This window comes from Oreochromis aureus, linkage group 15 (genome assembly GCF_013358895.1).
Source record: "Oreochromis aureus strain Israel breed Guangdong linkage group 15, ZZ_aureus, whole genome shotgun sequence".
Classification (NCBI taxonomy): Eukaryota; Metazoa; Chordata; class Actinopteri; order Cichliformes; family Cichlidae; genus Oreochromis; species Oreochromis aureus.
The window spans coordinates 12,087,333-12,103,372 of NC_052956.1; the positions used below are offsets into that span (position 1 = coordinate 12,087,333).

The 16,040-nt window shown below is 42.9% G+C and overlaps 1 protein-coding gene across 1 annotated transcript in view; it reads right to left on the reverse strand.

Annotated features, from left to right (window-relative positions):
• Window positions 1-16,040, reverse strand: part of LOC116310752 (nesprin-1-like) — an 86,853-nt gene that overhangs the window by 35,630 nt on the left and 35,183 nt on the right. Inside the window, exons 33-53 of the mRNA XM_039599082.1 lie at window positions 15,125-15,301; window positions 13,865-14,011; window positions 13,600-13,725; window positions 13,315-13,491; window positions 12,921-13,186; window positions 12,559-12,715; window positions 12,046-12,444; window positions 10,245-11,849; window positions 9,487-9,824; window positions 9,221-9,365; window positions 8,840-9,058; window positions 6,976-7,262; window positions 6,541-6,706; window positions 5,488-5,643; window positions 5,001-5,153; window positions 4,347-4,529; window positions 4,083-4,220; window positions 3,604-3,789; window positions 2,759-2,881; window positions 2,441-2,623; window positions 1,269-1,412 (exon numbers count right to left, since the gene is read on the reverse strand). Of these exons, the coding sequence (XP_039455016.1) occupies window positions 1,269-1,412; window positions 2,441-2,623; window positions 2,759-2,881; window positions 3,604-3,789; window positions 4,083-4,220; window positions 4,347-4,529; window positions 5,001-5,153; window positions 5,488-5,643; window positions 6,541-6,706; window positions 6,976-7,262; window positions 8,840-9,058; window positions 9,221-9,365; window positions 9,487-9,824; window positions 10,245-11,849; window positions 12,046-12,444; window positions 12,559-12,715; window positions 12,921-13,186; window positions 13,315-13,491; window positions 13,600-13,725; window positions 13,865-14,011; window positions 15,125-15,301 (5,475 nt within the window). The remainder of the gene's footprint in view (window positions 1-1,268; window positions 1,413-2,440; window positions 2,624-2,758; window positions 2,882-3,603; window positions 3,790-4,082; window positions 4,221-4,346; window positions 4,530-5,000; window positions 5,154-5,487; window positions 5,644-6,540; window positions 6,707-6,975; window positions 7,263-8,839; window positions 9,059-9,220; window positions 9,366-9,486; window positions 9,825-10,244; window positions 11,850-12,045; window positions 12,445-12,558; window positions 12,716-12,920; window positions 13,187-13,314; window positions 13,492-13,599; window positions 13,726-13,864; window positions 14,012-15,124; window positions 15,302-16,040) is intronic.

Genomic DNA, 16,040 nt, shown 5'->3' on the forward strand with positions numbered 1-16,040 from the left:
AACCATCTAACTCTGGCATCTGTCTATGCAGATTATATTTACATGCACCATCAGATAAAACGAGGAATGTGCGTGAGTTGGGCTTGTAAAAGCACCACACAACATTTTCTCTGGATTGCTGTTTGGGAAAATGCATGCTTTGATCATGTTAAGAGGGAGATTAAATCAGATGTTTTTAAATTGGGATTTAGGGGGAATGATGGAAAGGGGTATTAATTGACCATTTATTTTTAACCAGGGTGCCTTGATGGCTCACAGCAAGGAAGTTTTGGGTTTGAATGTGCAGACTGACTTGCATCCTGTGCTGGGAACTCTGGCTAACACCCACAGTCCAAAAACATGCATGTTAGGTTTGGTCTAAATTGACTGTAGGTGTTTATGTGAGCATTACTGACTGCCTGGCCTGTCTGTTTGGTTTAGCTGAGGGAATTGCCTGGGTGGAGCGTGCAGAAGGAAGCACATGTGCATGCTGTGAATTCCCTAGACTACACACCTGTGTGCCATTCTCACACAGGTGTAATAAGACATCAGACAAGCATTTGTCCTGAAGAGCTGGAAGATTAAAGAACAATTCATGTCCGGTCTAACCACTTTGACATTTGTGTTCTCACACTAGATTTACTCAACAATTTCAGGGCTCTATAGAAGCAGCTTTTGCTTATGCTGAATGATGCAATGAAATTATTGAATTATAGTTTGAGTCACTTTAGTCAGGCTTGCCTAAGGCTAATTTAAGATATATGATACATTCACTGGTGCCACAACTTCTGCTTTTTGCCTCTGTGCATTGAAACATAGGACAGGAAACATAATGACTCAAGTTCTCTGTTTCTTTCACTTAACTCTTTGATGTTAAAAATACTGACCTCAATAGAAATGTCTGAATGTCTGAGGCATCAACTCATTTTTTTAAGAGTCACACTCAATTTGGTTTACGGCAGAAGACTAAAATGTTGTTCTAGGAGCAAATCTTGTGGGGAGGACCACTGAAACCATTGTACAGAAGTTTAACCACACAATCCCCGAGAAATATATAAATATTAAAAAGCCAAAATTTCTATTCTGCTTTACATTTTCCAAAGCCATCCGGATGGGAATCTTTGCAGGGCCAATTCTGGCCTTATTTTTAACAACCTTGGATTAGACAATCATAAAGCAGCATTTTATTGATAATGTTGATGATTTGGGGGTTACATGTTTATCGCCTACATACTGCTGTTCTAATAAACTGAACAGATAAATGACAGAAAGTAAGGAGACCCTCATACCTCGTGGTGGTGTATCTGAGCCTGAAGTTCCTGTATATTATTAGTGGAAACGGGCCGGTCCTGAATGATCCGATGAGCTTCTTCAATTAATCTCTGGAGGTTCTTCACTTCCTGTTCATACTGCTCATACTGCACCACGGCCTCCTGTCAGGGCGTTAAGGTAAAATGAGATGAATGAAACTGTATTTACAATATAGATCCCTGAGGGAAATTATATTTTCCCTTCCCACTCCACACAGGGAGTCAAGTTCTAAACTTTTACGTTGACTCTCAAATCCATATGCAGTAACTGGTACTGAGCATGCTCATTATATTGTTGGTAAGCTCTTATTAGACAGAATAATCTGTATTTTTTTCATTTGCTGATATTGAAATAATGCAGGTGTGTGAAAGCTAACTTCCCACAATTAGAATATTGCGATTACAAAGATAGATGTGAATGTAAATGGTAAATGGACTGGTTCTCATATAGTGTTTTTCTACTCTATCTGTGCACTCAAAGCGCTTTATACAACTTGCCTCATTCACCCATTCACACATGCACTTTTTTCTATGCTTTTTGTAGTTATGTGCATTCTATCTATCTAGCAACTTGGGGTTAGTATCTTTCCCGTGGATATTTGGACTGGATCAGACAGGGATTGAACCACCAACCTTCCGATTAGTAGATGACCTAATCAGAAGGTCTGTGTATCAAAATGTTTAGACAGCCTGTCACAAATTTGACCTTGAGCCAGAACAATGTGCCTACATGGTAGATGAACTGTTTCAGTTCTTGTTAAACATGATGTATTTGGTTCAAATGGATTGACTGATTTATTGGCTGAAAGTCACTTCCTTCTTCCTCAGGGCTAATCTTCACTACAGTTGGGCTCTGATGGGGGCTTAAAGAAAACACAGACATTCCTGAGAAGGCTTGTTGAAACACTACAGAGCACAGGTTTCAGAGCATCCACTCTTCCAAGCAATAACTCTTCTCAGCAGCTGAAATTTCAGTGCTACATTTAAGCGATAAAATACTAACAAAAACAATGCAATTGAAAAAATATATAATTTTGATAGTAGGATTCTTATCACAAAGGCTGGTAATGTACTGTTTCTTGTCTCTGTCACTATGACTTTATATCTAACAGCTCATCAACAGCCTTCATAATACTCGGTCTGCCTTTTACCTGCAGGATGTTGCACTGCTGGATTGTGGTGTGTTGCAGTTGGCTGGCTTCTTGCTGCAGAGTCTGAGCTGTGCGACAGATAGGCAGACTGGCCACTACCTCCTCTGGCAGCCGGAGGGCGCTCTGACACTGCTGAACAGCAGCTACTTGCTGCTTAAAGCCCTCCATTTCCACCAGCAGACGCTTATTGAAAAGCAAAGAGGTTGATAATAAGACGGGAGATAGAAATGCTAGATGTATATCAGTGCACGCTAATTTAAATAACATTTGCAGACTGATTGGACACAAGCTGTTTGCCAGTATTATGTTTGTGTTTACCTGTCTCTGTGTCAACTGCTCTCTGAGGCTGAGCTTGTTAAGCTCAGGGGAAGCAAGTGTGGCCTGTATCTGATCTACAGCAGCATGGAGGCTCTTGACCTCCGCTTCCAGACGCAACATGTCCTGAGGAGAGATACAGACATAACAAATCAAGGGAAAGTATATATGGGAACAGATACAAGATAGAATGTAGCTTCTGTACACAGCAGTAATCAAACCCACATGAAAACAGATTTTTAAAAGTATCATAGCTCCTTTGTGGATATCTGATGCTGCAAACGTTTTTTTTCCCCAGTGCAGTTTGAAGGATGAAGATAGTGGTGCATCTCGCTTTAAAATGTATTCATTTGCAAATTCTAACTGACCTTAATGTGCATCATTGGAAGGAAACTAAATTACAAGTCGCTACAAATTAAACTCGTGCTCTGCAATCTAGACCCAGAAAAAAAAAAATCTAACTCACAAGAGGAGTTGTAAACAGATTTCCAATGCACAGTGTTATTAGCAACAATCAGCAACAGACTGTCGTCTGGGAAGCAGCTGCATGGCAATCAGATTAGCGTAACAGATTACTGCTGCACACGCTAAATGAAACAGTGCCTTCCATTATGATGGAGTAATCTGTCGTGAATGACCATAAGGGGGCACTGTTGAGTTGTGGCTAAATTATAATTGACTCAATTTGAAGGGATGTGCACATGCTCTTATGCAACAGAGTGTGTGGAATTATAAAATGGAAATAGCCACATTTATTTGGCAGCAATGGAGATGATGTGAACACAGTAAGACTGAGGCAGGGGGCTACTGCATAACTCCTGTAATGCTTTCTTAAAAGTGTCATGTACCTTAGCTGCATCCTGCAGACTCTGGAGGCGAGTCTTGGCAGTTTGCTGCAGCTCTTCTGCGCGTCTGCTGAGGTGTTTCACCCGCTGGCTCCACCCCTCTGTCTGCAACACATCCGCCAGCTGCACCTCCCTCTCCCCCATGGCCTCCAAGTCACCATGGAGACCTCTACACTCACGCAGTAAGGCCTGCCACCAAATGAACACAAATTATAAGTCAAGGAGAGGAGTCTTCTCGGGTGTGCAGTTATACTAATTAAGGCAGGCCGACATAGTGTAGAGCATGACGTTTCACTGGAATTTTAAAAACTCGGTGCATCTAATTAGTTTCAACTTTGTGGGGTATCCGCAGCTCCAGGATTAATATTTTGGAGGAAGAATAAACATGGAATTTAATAGAACCCATTCATCTGACACAACAGCAGCTTTAGGACAACTTATAGCTATTCACAATCCCTGCTGGCAGTGCCATTAAAGCTCACCTGGTGTGCTCGAATTTGCTCCTGCAGCTGGGACGCAGAGCTCCAAATGATATTACCGGTGACCAGAGCCTCAGCTTTCTTTGTCCAGCTCAAAATGAATGCCTTCATGCCCTGATATTCCTCCACCTGTCTTTCTGCCTGCTCAACAGAAGACCACAAATTCAGAGCAAATAATAAAAAAACTACATTTAATATAATAATATTTAAGAGAATTATATGAAACAAATCATCTGGATGGCACACTGAACTGACTGTCCACCCCACCTTCTTCAGTCTGTTGGCTCTATCCTGGACCTGCTGCGAGGTGTGGTGCTGCACCTCTGTCAATTTGGCCACAGCATCACCCAGCTGCTTACACAGGAGAGGGTTCTGCTCCCCAAACTCCTGCACGGCCACTCCCAACTCTGCCAGAGAGCAACCGCAGGATTCACACTCCTCAGAAAGAGCCTGGAGAGGGGAGGAGAGGAGGGGTTGAAAAAACGGAGGAGAAAGGAGGTCAAAGGAGGGCAAAGATTAAAGAAAGGGAGTTCATGAGTGAGGTAAAACTAGATTGTAGACTAAATCAGCTTTAAAAGCGTATAAATGACAAGCTGTGGTTTTATGGCTTTCCTGGTGAGAAGCAGTGATTAATTACTAAACCAGAGGCATGTGGGATGTGCGCAAACTGCTCCTTTAAATGAATTTTAACTCCAAAGTTTTTTTTTCTACAAATGAGTGAGGGAAGAAACATGCTGGGGAGACAAGAAGAAGAACAGGAGGCAAGGGGCTCAAACTCCCATCTGGAATACTCCTCTCAAAAGTGGGTCACTGTTGAAGCCAGAACTCAATTCACTCATTAACCTCAACATCTGCAAAATGAATAGCCAGTTTAACAGGGGTTAATTGCTTGCTAATTAGTCAATCTGTCTGTTTGATTACTTTGGTGTCTTCTTTGGCCTCCTCCAGGTCGGCACCCTTGTCTTCCAATTTTAGAGCAATGGTCTTCAGCTTTGCCTCGATGTCCTGCAGTCTGGAGCTGAAGTCCTCTTTCACATCTCTGGTCTGCTGCACCTCCCTTTCCCTTGCCTGCACCTGAAGTGGATATCAGAAACACACACAATGCTTGTTTAACACCCCTTTTTGGATTTTTGTTAGTGGCAGAGAAGTTATAGATAGACAATGTGTGAAGAAAGAGTTGCAGACAACATCCAATACAGAACCTTTGTGGTTGTGTAATAGAGCCTTAACAATTAGACCACATAATACCTTGGAAATACACAGTTAAAAAAAAATAGGTCAAATACTAACGTAAACCTCTTGACAAGACTAAATGAATGTTAAACAAATCAGTGTCATATTTCATTGATAATATTCATACATGCATCATTATTAGAGTCAAATAATACAATAAGTAAAATGAGCTTACCTGATCCTCAGCAGATCCGAGAGCCAGCGCCACCTCAGCTAGCTGCATGCTGAGTTCAGAGGGCAGGCCAGCTTGGAGGTCTTGGTACTTGGATTGCTGCAGCTCTGTCATCCGCTCCACACTCTGACGTCTGCTGATCACCTCACCGTGTGCCGTCTACAAGGCATAGTGTATGACATGAATGTAACATACGAGAAGCTGCACTTGATGAAATATACATGGTTATAATCGAGCTGAATGATTAACAATTAATCAACAATTAAACTCCCTTTATGGCTTGGTCTTGTTTAACTTAACTAACTCATTTAAGTGTATAAATCTTTGTCAGGGAGTTAAACTAACTGCATGGAGACAAAGACCCTTTTTTAGCAGTGATCCACCAACAGCAACATTTCATTATTGGTGATTTCACTTTAGAAATTGTTTGGGTCTTTTTTTAAATTTGTAATTATTACATGAATGACTACAAATCCCTTTTTATCATTTTTCCATTAATCTGTCTATCTATCTATTTTTCACCACTTATCTGGCTGTTGGTCACAAGGTAGCAGACTAAGCTCTTCCAGCTCCCCCACAGTACACCAAGGCATCCTCAAGCCAGCTGAGAGGAATAACCTTTCTAACGTGCCATGGGTCTGCCTTGAGGCCTCCTTCTAGTAGGATATGCCCAGGAGGAATCCTAATCAGATGTCTGAACCACCTCAACAGGCTCCTTTCAATGTGGAGAGTAGTGACTGTACTGTGAGCCCCTCCCAAATGACCATTGTTCTTACTCTATCTCTAAGGAAGAGCCCAGAGACCCTTCAGAGGACATTCATTTTTTACCACTTCCATGTACTATCTCATTGTTTTGATGACTACTAACAGCTTGCTGCCATAGGTGAAGGTAGGAACATAGATAAACAAGTAAATCCATAGCTTTACTCTCACACTCACACATTCAAATATAATCACATCTGTTAATTATGTTAATACATTGTATTTGTGTCTAAACAAGCAAGAAAAACCACCAATGAAGTCAGACTATGTTTGCTTTGTGTGTAAGTGCCTTACCTCTAGCTCTTGCAGCAGTGAATCCAGGTCTGCAGTGGGACTCAGCAATAAACCCCGGGTGTCTTGGATCCAGCCTTTGACTAAGCCTAGCTCTTTCTCAACCTCCTCTCTCTCCCTCAACTCCTGATGCACCTGAGCCCTGCTAGCCCGCACCTGCAACACAAGGCTGACAAGACAAGAAAGAAAAAGATCAAAATAAACAAACACATTTCGGTCTGAATGGGATATTTATTACATTTACTATAAACAAATTTAAGTGGTAAAAAGCAGAAACTCTTTTTAAAAATGAAGATAAACTGAAAAGTAGCCCCATTATCCTTGTACTAAGATGCTGTAAAACAACTTAAATATCCACCTACCTAAGTTGAACAGTTATAGCAATAATCATTATGATTATAAAGTGGTTGTCAGCAGCCCCAGCAGCAGTCCTCTCACCTGTCATACTGCTCCTGCATGCTCTGGATCTCCTGTGAGCACGGCGTCTCCTTGTGTCCGTTCTCAGTGCTTTTCTCCATCACTTCCACCTTGTCATCCTCTCCCCTGAGACTGCAACTTTGTTGCCCCAGCAGAGCCAGTATGGACTGCTCCCTCTCCACTTCCAGACTGAAGGAGTCGTGGTACTCCAGGAGACTCTGAAGCGCCGCCCTGGTGGCTGCTTTCTCAACCGTGCTGTCTGGGACACGACCGTGGAGGTCTTTGGACACCGATCGTACCTTCTCCATCTGGGGGACAGATGTTTATGTACAGAATTATTCTCCACATTCGGCTTCATGATGGGCATGTAGAGCTTGTGGGTTTAAAAAAGGGGCTGGGAGACATAATTACTTAAATTTTTGTCTGTTTTCACTTGGGATTGCTGCCAGTCTACTTTATATGCGACAAGACTTTGTGATAGTCAAAGGAATCAGTGGACGAAGAGGATGACATCATGCCCAGTTGAACAAAGGGGCCACAGAAAAACAGTGGACAGCAGGAATGTGCCACATATGAGGAAGTGACAGTTACTTACAATATGACTTCATTTCCTTTTTTAGGAAGAGTGTCTTGTGGGTATTTATGGGAACAGAGAGTGTTCAAACACAAATTAGGTCGAAAGGCGGGAAAACACTCCATGACACAGTGTTTTGGCAGGAGGAAACAACTGGCCTGAAGCCTGGAGTTACATCACTGCACACCAACTGGTGTTCAGCGGTTACTGTGTTTGACTCGAATTTGCAGATGCATTTTTGCAGAAGTAAGATTAGTAAGTAAAGTCATATTTTATTTACAAAGCACCTTTATAAATAAAATAAAACACTAAAACATCAAAACAAAAAGGGAAATAGTGGGTGGACTACAGCATTCTTAAAATAAACAGGGACTTAACTGGACGCCAGTGAAGGGTTGATTATACAGACCACTCAGGGACAGACTGAAGACTTGTGACGTACTCGGGTCTGACTTTTGCTTTAGCCATAGCTAATGCTTGTCTTACCTGAACCTTTATCCAAGCCTAAAATGTCCCATATTCTCTGCAAGTTTCTGGACCGTCAGAGTGGGACTCTGGTGATTCAACATAAAAGCCACACAATAACAGAAATAACCTAACCGATCAAGCTGAGGCAGATCAGCCTCTTCTGCGTTCGGCAAAGTAAAACAAGTGTTTTTATCAATATAGTCTGGTGGCTTTGACAGCAGAATAAAACAACTTCAGTCTCCTCTTAGCAAAGGCCGTCACATATCAAGTAAAGGAAAGAAGTAATAAAATAAACACAGCCTACTCTGAAAATAATATTTTATGTGATCTAGTTAGTTTCCTTGCTACTCCTGTCTGCTTCACCAACCTGGTACAAACTATCAACTGCTAAAGCTAATAAACCGACCGTGCACAAGGTTCTGATACAGCCACACTTTAAAAGAGTCTGAGTTGCGTGCTTAAATAGGACTTTCACGTTCACCTAAAAGAAACCGAGCAGTCAGAGAGTAGAATGTGTTGCATTTTTTAGCTATATGTCTATGATGACTGATCATCCAGTTTTCAGTGGCTTATAAAACTAGAAGGCGGTCTAGTTGTGGAGAGTGCTAGAAAAATTATTGTGACAAGCAAATTTATACTTTTTACATCTTCAAGCTAATAAAAACACATTTTTATGATTTGGGACCTTAAAGTAAACCTTTTCCCTAAAGGTTTACTTCAGTGTTTTACAATGTGGGGACCTGCTCTTTATTCCCCAGAAAGCAGGTCATTATGTGAGGACCACCACACCACAAACGTCTGAGGCAAACATGCACAAAAACCCACTGGTACACTGTCTCTTACTTTCTCATTGAAGTTCCTCCACTCTCTTGCGGTGTCCTCCAGTGCCCTCTCCTGGGCTCGGGCCACACTGCGGAGACGGGTCCACCGTTGCCATAGCGACGATACAACGTGACTGGTGATAGCTTTGCTGGATTCAGAGATTAATTGCTCCAGCTCTGCTGCTCTTTCTTTCAAAGCATTCAGAGGCATTTCCAGCAAGTCAACATGCGCCACCAGCGACTAGAACCAAAAGGTTATAAGAGATACGACACAAAGCTGTTTAATAAATATGTTCTCGTCAAACATATCATGCAAAACTAAAAGTTACAACCCCTGGGAAAGGCTAGATCAGTTCTGTAATTTCTAATACAGAATCTCTTTTTCTCTGACACAGTGACCCACCTTGTATCTTTGACACTTGTCTTCTGCTTGGTGGGCGCTTACAGCTTTAGCTGTTGTGAACATGGCCATCCTGCCCTCTGAATCATTCATTTGCTCAACCACGGTCTCTTTCTCACGTTGGAAGGAGCTCCACAGAGCTGCACATCTAAGAAACATTCAGATTGAACATCAATGATGGGTGACATAATAGAGCAACTATGCACAACATCATTTTAGGTATATGGAATAAATATGAACTGTATATGTATACTTGATATAGTACACACCTCTCCAACACTTCTCTGTAAGTATCCACTTGCTGTTTGACTTCGGTGCTTCTTAGCTGCATTGCGTTTACTTTTTCTCTAAGCCCATTCATCACTCCTGCCTCCAGAAAATCCACCAGCAAGGGATCCAAAGTCCTGAACTCCTCTAAACCAGCTTTGAAGTTTTTTTCCTGAGCTAAAATTTCTTCCAGATCCTGTGCACAGTCTGCTTGATTTTCAAGCTCCACCCCTGTGGTGGCCCTCTGAAGTAAAGCCGCAGCGGAGTCTAGCCATTTCTGCATGGACTGCAGAGATAAGTGGTGCCTCTGGACCAAGGAAAGCGCTTGATCCACAGCCAGCTAGAATATGCAAAAGGTGATTTAATTAACTTCTTCTTTTTCTCCAAGATTTTATCTATGTAAATGAGTTGATAGAGAAGTGCATTGTTTAAACATTAAAGCGCATTTTTGCTGTTAATGTGTAAAAATGTCCTGTTTTTAAACTTACCAGTAGTCTTTTTTTTTATAGAGGAAGATGCTAAGGATATATTTGAAATGTTGTAACCTCCCCAAGTTGATTAATATTAACAGTGAGGCTGACATGAGACTGAAAGTAACATTTAGAATTTTAAACCATGAATGATGGCTCAGGAATACTGTGGACAATGACTGAGGCAGTCATTTCCAGATGTATATCAATTACATTTAGTGCAACGTCACAATACTATCAGGAAATAGCTATAAGATGAATAAAATCAATCAACAATCATAATTACATACTTGTTTTGCAGAAATTCGTTGTTGGACTTCATCTCCCAGCCTTCCCAGCTCCTGCAGTTTCTCGTCTACATGGGAAGGAACGGTTGCTTTCCTGCTTTCGTACTTTTGCTTTTCTCGTGCACCCAAGACATCAACGACCCTCAGTCTACTTTTCACTTCTTCCTCCTTGATTTTCTGTTTCCGCACTTCCTCGTGCATCCTCTCAATTTTGACCTCTGAAAAGGTCAAAGGATCCTTCATTTTGTCCTTAATAGTCCTCAACCACTCGAACACTTTCTCAACTGCTCTTGTGAAGTCTTCATTTTTTGCGACTGTCGTTTCGCTTTCTTCAACGAAACGCTTAGCGTCACATCGTAAAGACTGCAGCGACTGGAGCTGCAGACTAGTTTCCTGAAAGGCAGCAGCATCGGTCGTAAGACAAAGGTTTTCCATCTGTTGTTTGCATTCTTCAGCCTGAGAGTTCACTCCATCCAGATTTTCAAGCAGTGAATAAAGACTTGAGATTTTATCTATGGCACTTACTTCTTTGTCTGATTTCAATTTCACCAGCTCCTCTTTAGCAGACTTTAACTCTGAGTCTAACTTGGAAAAAACTACTTTGTGTTTAGATAGTATTTCCAAGCAATCATGTAAGTGTTTGATCTTCTGATCAATTCTCCTTTTCAGTGTGTTGTGGAGACTCACAAGCTGCTGTGTCTCCTCAGCTCTGTAGTGCTGACCTTTACTGAGGAAACCCTCATTTTTCCCGTGCAGTTCTCTAACAGCAGGGCTAATATGGACTAAACTTTCATTTATATTTCTGTATTCATTAACTAAACTAACAACTTCCTCCTCTTCAATACTGATAGTCTGCTTCTCCAGATTGTCAAACTGCTCCTGAAGCTCCTCCAGTGCATTACGAGTAATATCAAAGAAAGTGCAGAACTCTTTCCGTTCTAGGATAATCTGTTGGACCCTGTCTTTCTTCTCTTTGGCTAGAGCTAGGATGGCATTGTACTGCTGTGGCAGGGCATTGAGCCGCTCATCCAGGTAGCAATGGTCGATCTCATTCAGAGTAGGGAGGATCTCCTGGCCTATTCTTTGGACAATAAGAAGGAGGTTCTCATACTCGGAAGCTTGTTCTAGGACATTTTGATAATTGGAAAGCTGTGACTGCAAATCAGAGCTATCATCAGCAGTGCTTAAATTGATTTCCGGAAATGTTATGTCATCTGCTTGTCTCAGCCACTGACAAGTCTTGTCTAGGTCAACCTGGAAGTACTTCCTGGAGGTCAAGGCTTTCTCTAAGGCTGCAAGACGCTGGGTAGTCCTCTGGAGAGCAGTTTCAAAAGCAGACTGAAGCTCCTCAAGTCTTGCCAGCGTTTCTGCTCTCTCTTTGTCAGTGGCATCTCTCTCTAAATCGCGGCCTTGTACCCAGAGAGATGCCAGCTCCCTCTGATAAGCTCGTAAGCTGCTCTGGACACCTCGACATCCAGCAACCTGCTTGGCCAGGTCCTCAGGAAGAAGTGCTATGTGGTCATCTATCAAGGCCTTCCTCTCCTGTTGCTGTATCCAAGACAATGCTCGCCCCAGGCCTTGAAGGAACTGTGTCCTCTCTGTGAAGGCCTGAGAGGAAGACAGAAACATCACAACTTATTTACAAATGGACTTTGGCAGGATAAGCAGAATTTATTTCTTGGACTACCTGGTTTTTCTTTGGGTTTTTTTTCTTTCACCAAACTAATAGCTCAGGATAAAATTAGCCCCTTTAAGGCATAATTAAAATTTTATTTGGAATCTAAATCATAAGTCCAGCTGTTACCTTACTAAGGTACTTCCTCCTTTGGGCAACTCGAGCCCCGAGAGCCTCCACTTCAGTCTGGGCTTGTTCAACGAGCTCCTGCAGGCATCTCTTTTCACTCAGTCCCAGCCTGGAAGCCACAGCTTGAGCTTCCTTCACTGCCTGACCGAGCAGCTGCTGACGGGCCTCCAGCTCTACACATACGCTCAGGTGGTCGAACAGGAAACTCTGGGCCAGATCGGGGGGTGGGCTGGTTTTCAGGGCAGAGGTGAGGGCAGGCCGCTGCTCCTCCACCCACTCTCTGGCATCTCTCAGCTGATTTTCCACTCGGGCAAGATCCTCTAGCATCTGCGCAGAGTCCTGGATCTTCTGCTGAATCAGAGATTCCAGCTGTGCCCAGCGCTGCTCCAGATGACCCACCTGATGAAGTACAATATTTCCGGAAAATGTCTCAATATTACTTCGACCGTGTGATCATATTAGCATATTGCTGGACATATTACATACAGTTATAGCAAAAAATAATGCCCTCACCTGTTGTTTGACCAGCTCCTTGTCTAGCAGGCTAAGTCGAGGCAGGATAGCTTGTCTCTGGTCCCTCAAGTCTTCCAGAGTTTCTCTTTGCTCCTCTAGGTCACTGGCGAGCTTCCTGAGTGCCTCTAGATGCTCACTTGTACTCTCTGTGTCAGCCCTAGTAACATATGTACATGAGTTAAGGGACATCAGGGATATAGTAATAAAAATGTAAAGTTTTGTCTTTATTGAGGTAGAAAGACTAATAAAACTATGTTGTGTATTCATATATATAGCTATTTCTGTATATACAGGTAGTACACAAGTGTATGCCATGCAGAGAATGGCATTACAGCCTTGATAAAAACAAAAAAGTCTGATACCTAGCAAGGTAGTCCCATTCCCTGGATACTTGATGGAAAAGTTCCTCTACAGCAACAACACTCTCCTGATACTCTCCACTTCGCTGCATGTCCTCCCCCCGCAGGGCTTCCAGCTCTTCAGTCCGCTGGCCCAGGTCCATCCAGCTTTTCTTCAGCCTCCTTATCTCCTCCAGGGCAGGAGAGACCTGTCCGTCCATCAACCTGCCGATGGCTTCATGCAGACGTGTTACCTCAGATTGTTTCTCCCTAATCTGCTGCAGGAACTCCTGGAAGAAAGATAAGAGTTGATTTCTGGGATTACTCTGAGCAGCAACTCAAATTGTATGATTTTAGCTAAAAGAAAACTCTTTGAAAAATGTAAATGTAAAAAAAATTTTAAAAAGTAAAATCAAACCTGGGCCTTGTCCAGCTGGTTCTGTGCAATCTTAGGCTCCAGCTCTGCAGGTCTCCTGGTGAGGTTCTGAAGCTGCTGCTCTGTCTCTGTTAGCTGGGTCTCCAGATCTGCCTTCTGCTCCTCGATGTCTCTCCAGCTGTCGGCTACCTCTTCACAAAGCAGCATACGCTCCTCAATCTAGACACAAAAATAAAGTGCAGTCATTTCACAATGGGTGTATGAGCTATAAACATGAATGGTGAAACTTGTACTCTTTTGCTTAAAAGCTTCTTAAAGTGTACTGACCTGCAGTTTGACCTGTTGGATAGCTGCCGCGGTCTCCCTCACCCTCGGCTCAGACAGGTCACACGTGGAGCACACAAGCTGGAGGTAAGTGCCAGCCTGCTCCTGCAGAGCCCGCTCCTGCTTCACCTGTTTGTATACAGCTGTCTATTAGTTTTATTGATTTTACTGGTTGGGCATATTATATCCTCACTACATCCTCTCTCACTACAAAATTAGCATACATATATTTTATGTATGCTTACTTTATGTATGTATGGTTACTAACCTGCTGTAAAGCCTCCTCGAGGCTGAAAGAAGGATGTGTAGGAGGCTCTGGCTCTTCTGACACAGAGTTCAACCACGTCTGGCACTGCTGCAGTGTGTCCTGCAGACTCACATGTCTCTGTAACTCATGATCCAGACTCTGATACACCTGTAATACAGAAGAAGCTAAATATAAGTGCTCTTATTGACGCACCTCTGCATGGCAAACCATTTAAATGTTTTCTGTTTTACCAACAGTAGCAGAATAAACAAATGCAAGAACACGGAGTGAAAACAATGAACTGTTGGTAGACGACACAGTGCTACAATGCTTTGAAGTCAAAACCTATGGCCAAACACAATGACAGATTAAACCCCAAATGATTAGGCAGTTTTTCATTGTTGTATTTAACAGGTGTTGAATGTGGAGGCGTCCATGGCTTCCAGGGGAGAGCGGAACAGCAAGGTCTGATTGACAGTGTTAATATGAGAACCCGAAAGAGAGGAATAACGGGGGGCAACTACTGGCAAAATGCCCAATGTATTTGGCAAAGGCTAGAAGGCTGGCATGGTGGCAAGTGGCAGGCAGGATATTAGAGCTGTGCTGCGCTGGGACACAGTTGGCAGCCATCGTAACACTTGAGGCGCAGTTGTAGAGAAGCCAGCAGTGTAGTGGTAAAGTGTGGCTGGATCACACAATGCCAGATTGGATGTGTGAGTGGTGGTAGAGGTAGTATCTTGGGAGGTGAGCTATGATGACAGAACAGAGGCTGCCAAAATGACAGAGTGGGGCTGGATTATGGGGGCTCGCCAGATTCGCTGAATGGTGGTGTGTGATCATTTTTGGCTCAAGCATGAAAAAGTGGAGCTGACAGGGGATACACGGAGATTAATATGGCGAGATTGAGTTAGTGATTTTGGCCGGTGGGGTCTGTCCGCGTATGGCTGCTGTTGAGCTCCACTTTGGCAGCCCTAATTGGTTGTGCCCTCTACGCTGGCAGTAAAGGGCTGTCTTAAGAGATGGGTTTAAGTGTCAGAATGATTTAGGATTAAGTTGCTATCTAAGCTGTTGGAATATTAATGGAACTGATATCTAAACCATGCGTTTCTGTGCATGCATGTCTCGTCCAAACGACATCCAAGAATTATTTCATAAATGTGTATTAACCATTTCACTGCTCCACAGACAGACTATCTGTCTTTCTCAGCTTCTCCAACTCCCTCCCTTCTCCTCCACGTTCCCTCCCTCCCTCCATCTCTCCATCTCCTCCTCCTCACTCACTCTCTGCGCTGTGCTGCAGATGGCAGAGTAGCTGTCTCTGGTGCCTTGCTGGTGTGCCTGGACCTGCTGTCTCAGCCTGCTCTGCACACGGTCACTGCAGCCTTCCATCAGGTGGTCTCCTCGCTCTTTCAGGCCTGCCAAGCGATCCTCAAACCCTGCAATTTCCTCCATGATGGCCTGTGGAGGATAAAGTAACCGCGTAGGATTTTATGAGAGAATCTGCAGTGGAGATATAATAGCAGATGAGCTTGTGCATTTGTGATTTGAGCAGAGTGACCACAAAGAGCTATTAAACTGTCTGGATTAAATGATGACTAAATCCAACATCTGTTAAACATTTAGACTGAACCTACTAAAAGAAAACATTTTATTATTAATATATTACTTATAGTTTCATGTCCAAAGCAAAAGTCTGATATTTTTCCAGATTAACTGTCATAAAATTCACCATTATTGCTAAACCCAAACACCATGCCAATCACTTATGCCCAGCAAAATTAGGTCTGTGCAGTATATCGATGGGAAACACTGGGCTGGCCAGACGTTCCTGATCCCCAAGGATCCCCAGAAGGGACCAGATGTGGAGGGGGAAGGCAACAGTGGTCCCAGTGGTAATTGGAGCACTAGGTGCAGTGATTCCCAAGCTAGGCAAGTGGCTTGAGCAGATCCCAGGAACAACGTCTGAGATCTCTGTCCAGAAGAGTGCAGTCCTAGGAATTTTTTTATTACATATATATATATATATGCACCCATGTGTAAAAGAGGCATAAGTAAAATTTATTGAGAAGACAGTAACCCTGGCATCCTATATGCAACATTAAATTAAAGAAACAAAACCCTTTCAAATAATGATGACACTAACATCAAATAAAACAAACATCAAGTAGTAGTGCAGGCCACGAGGGATCATTTTTGT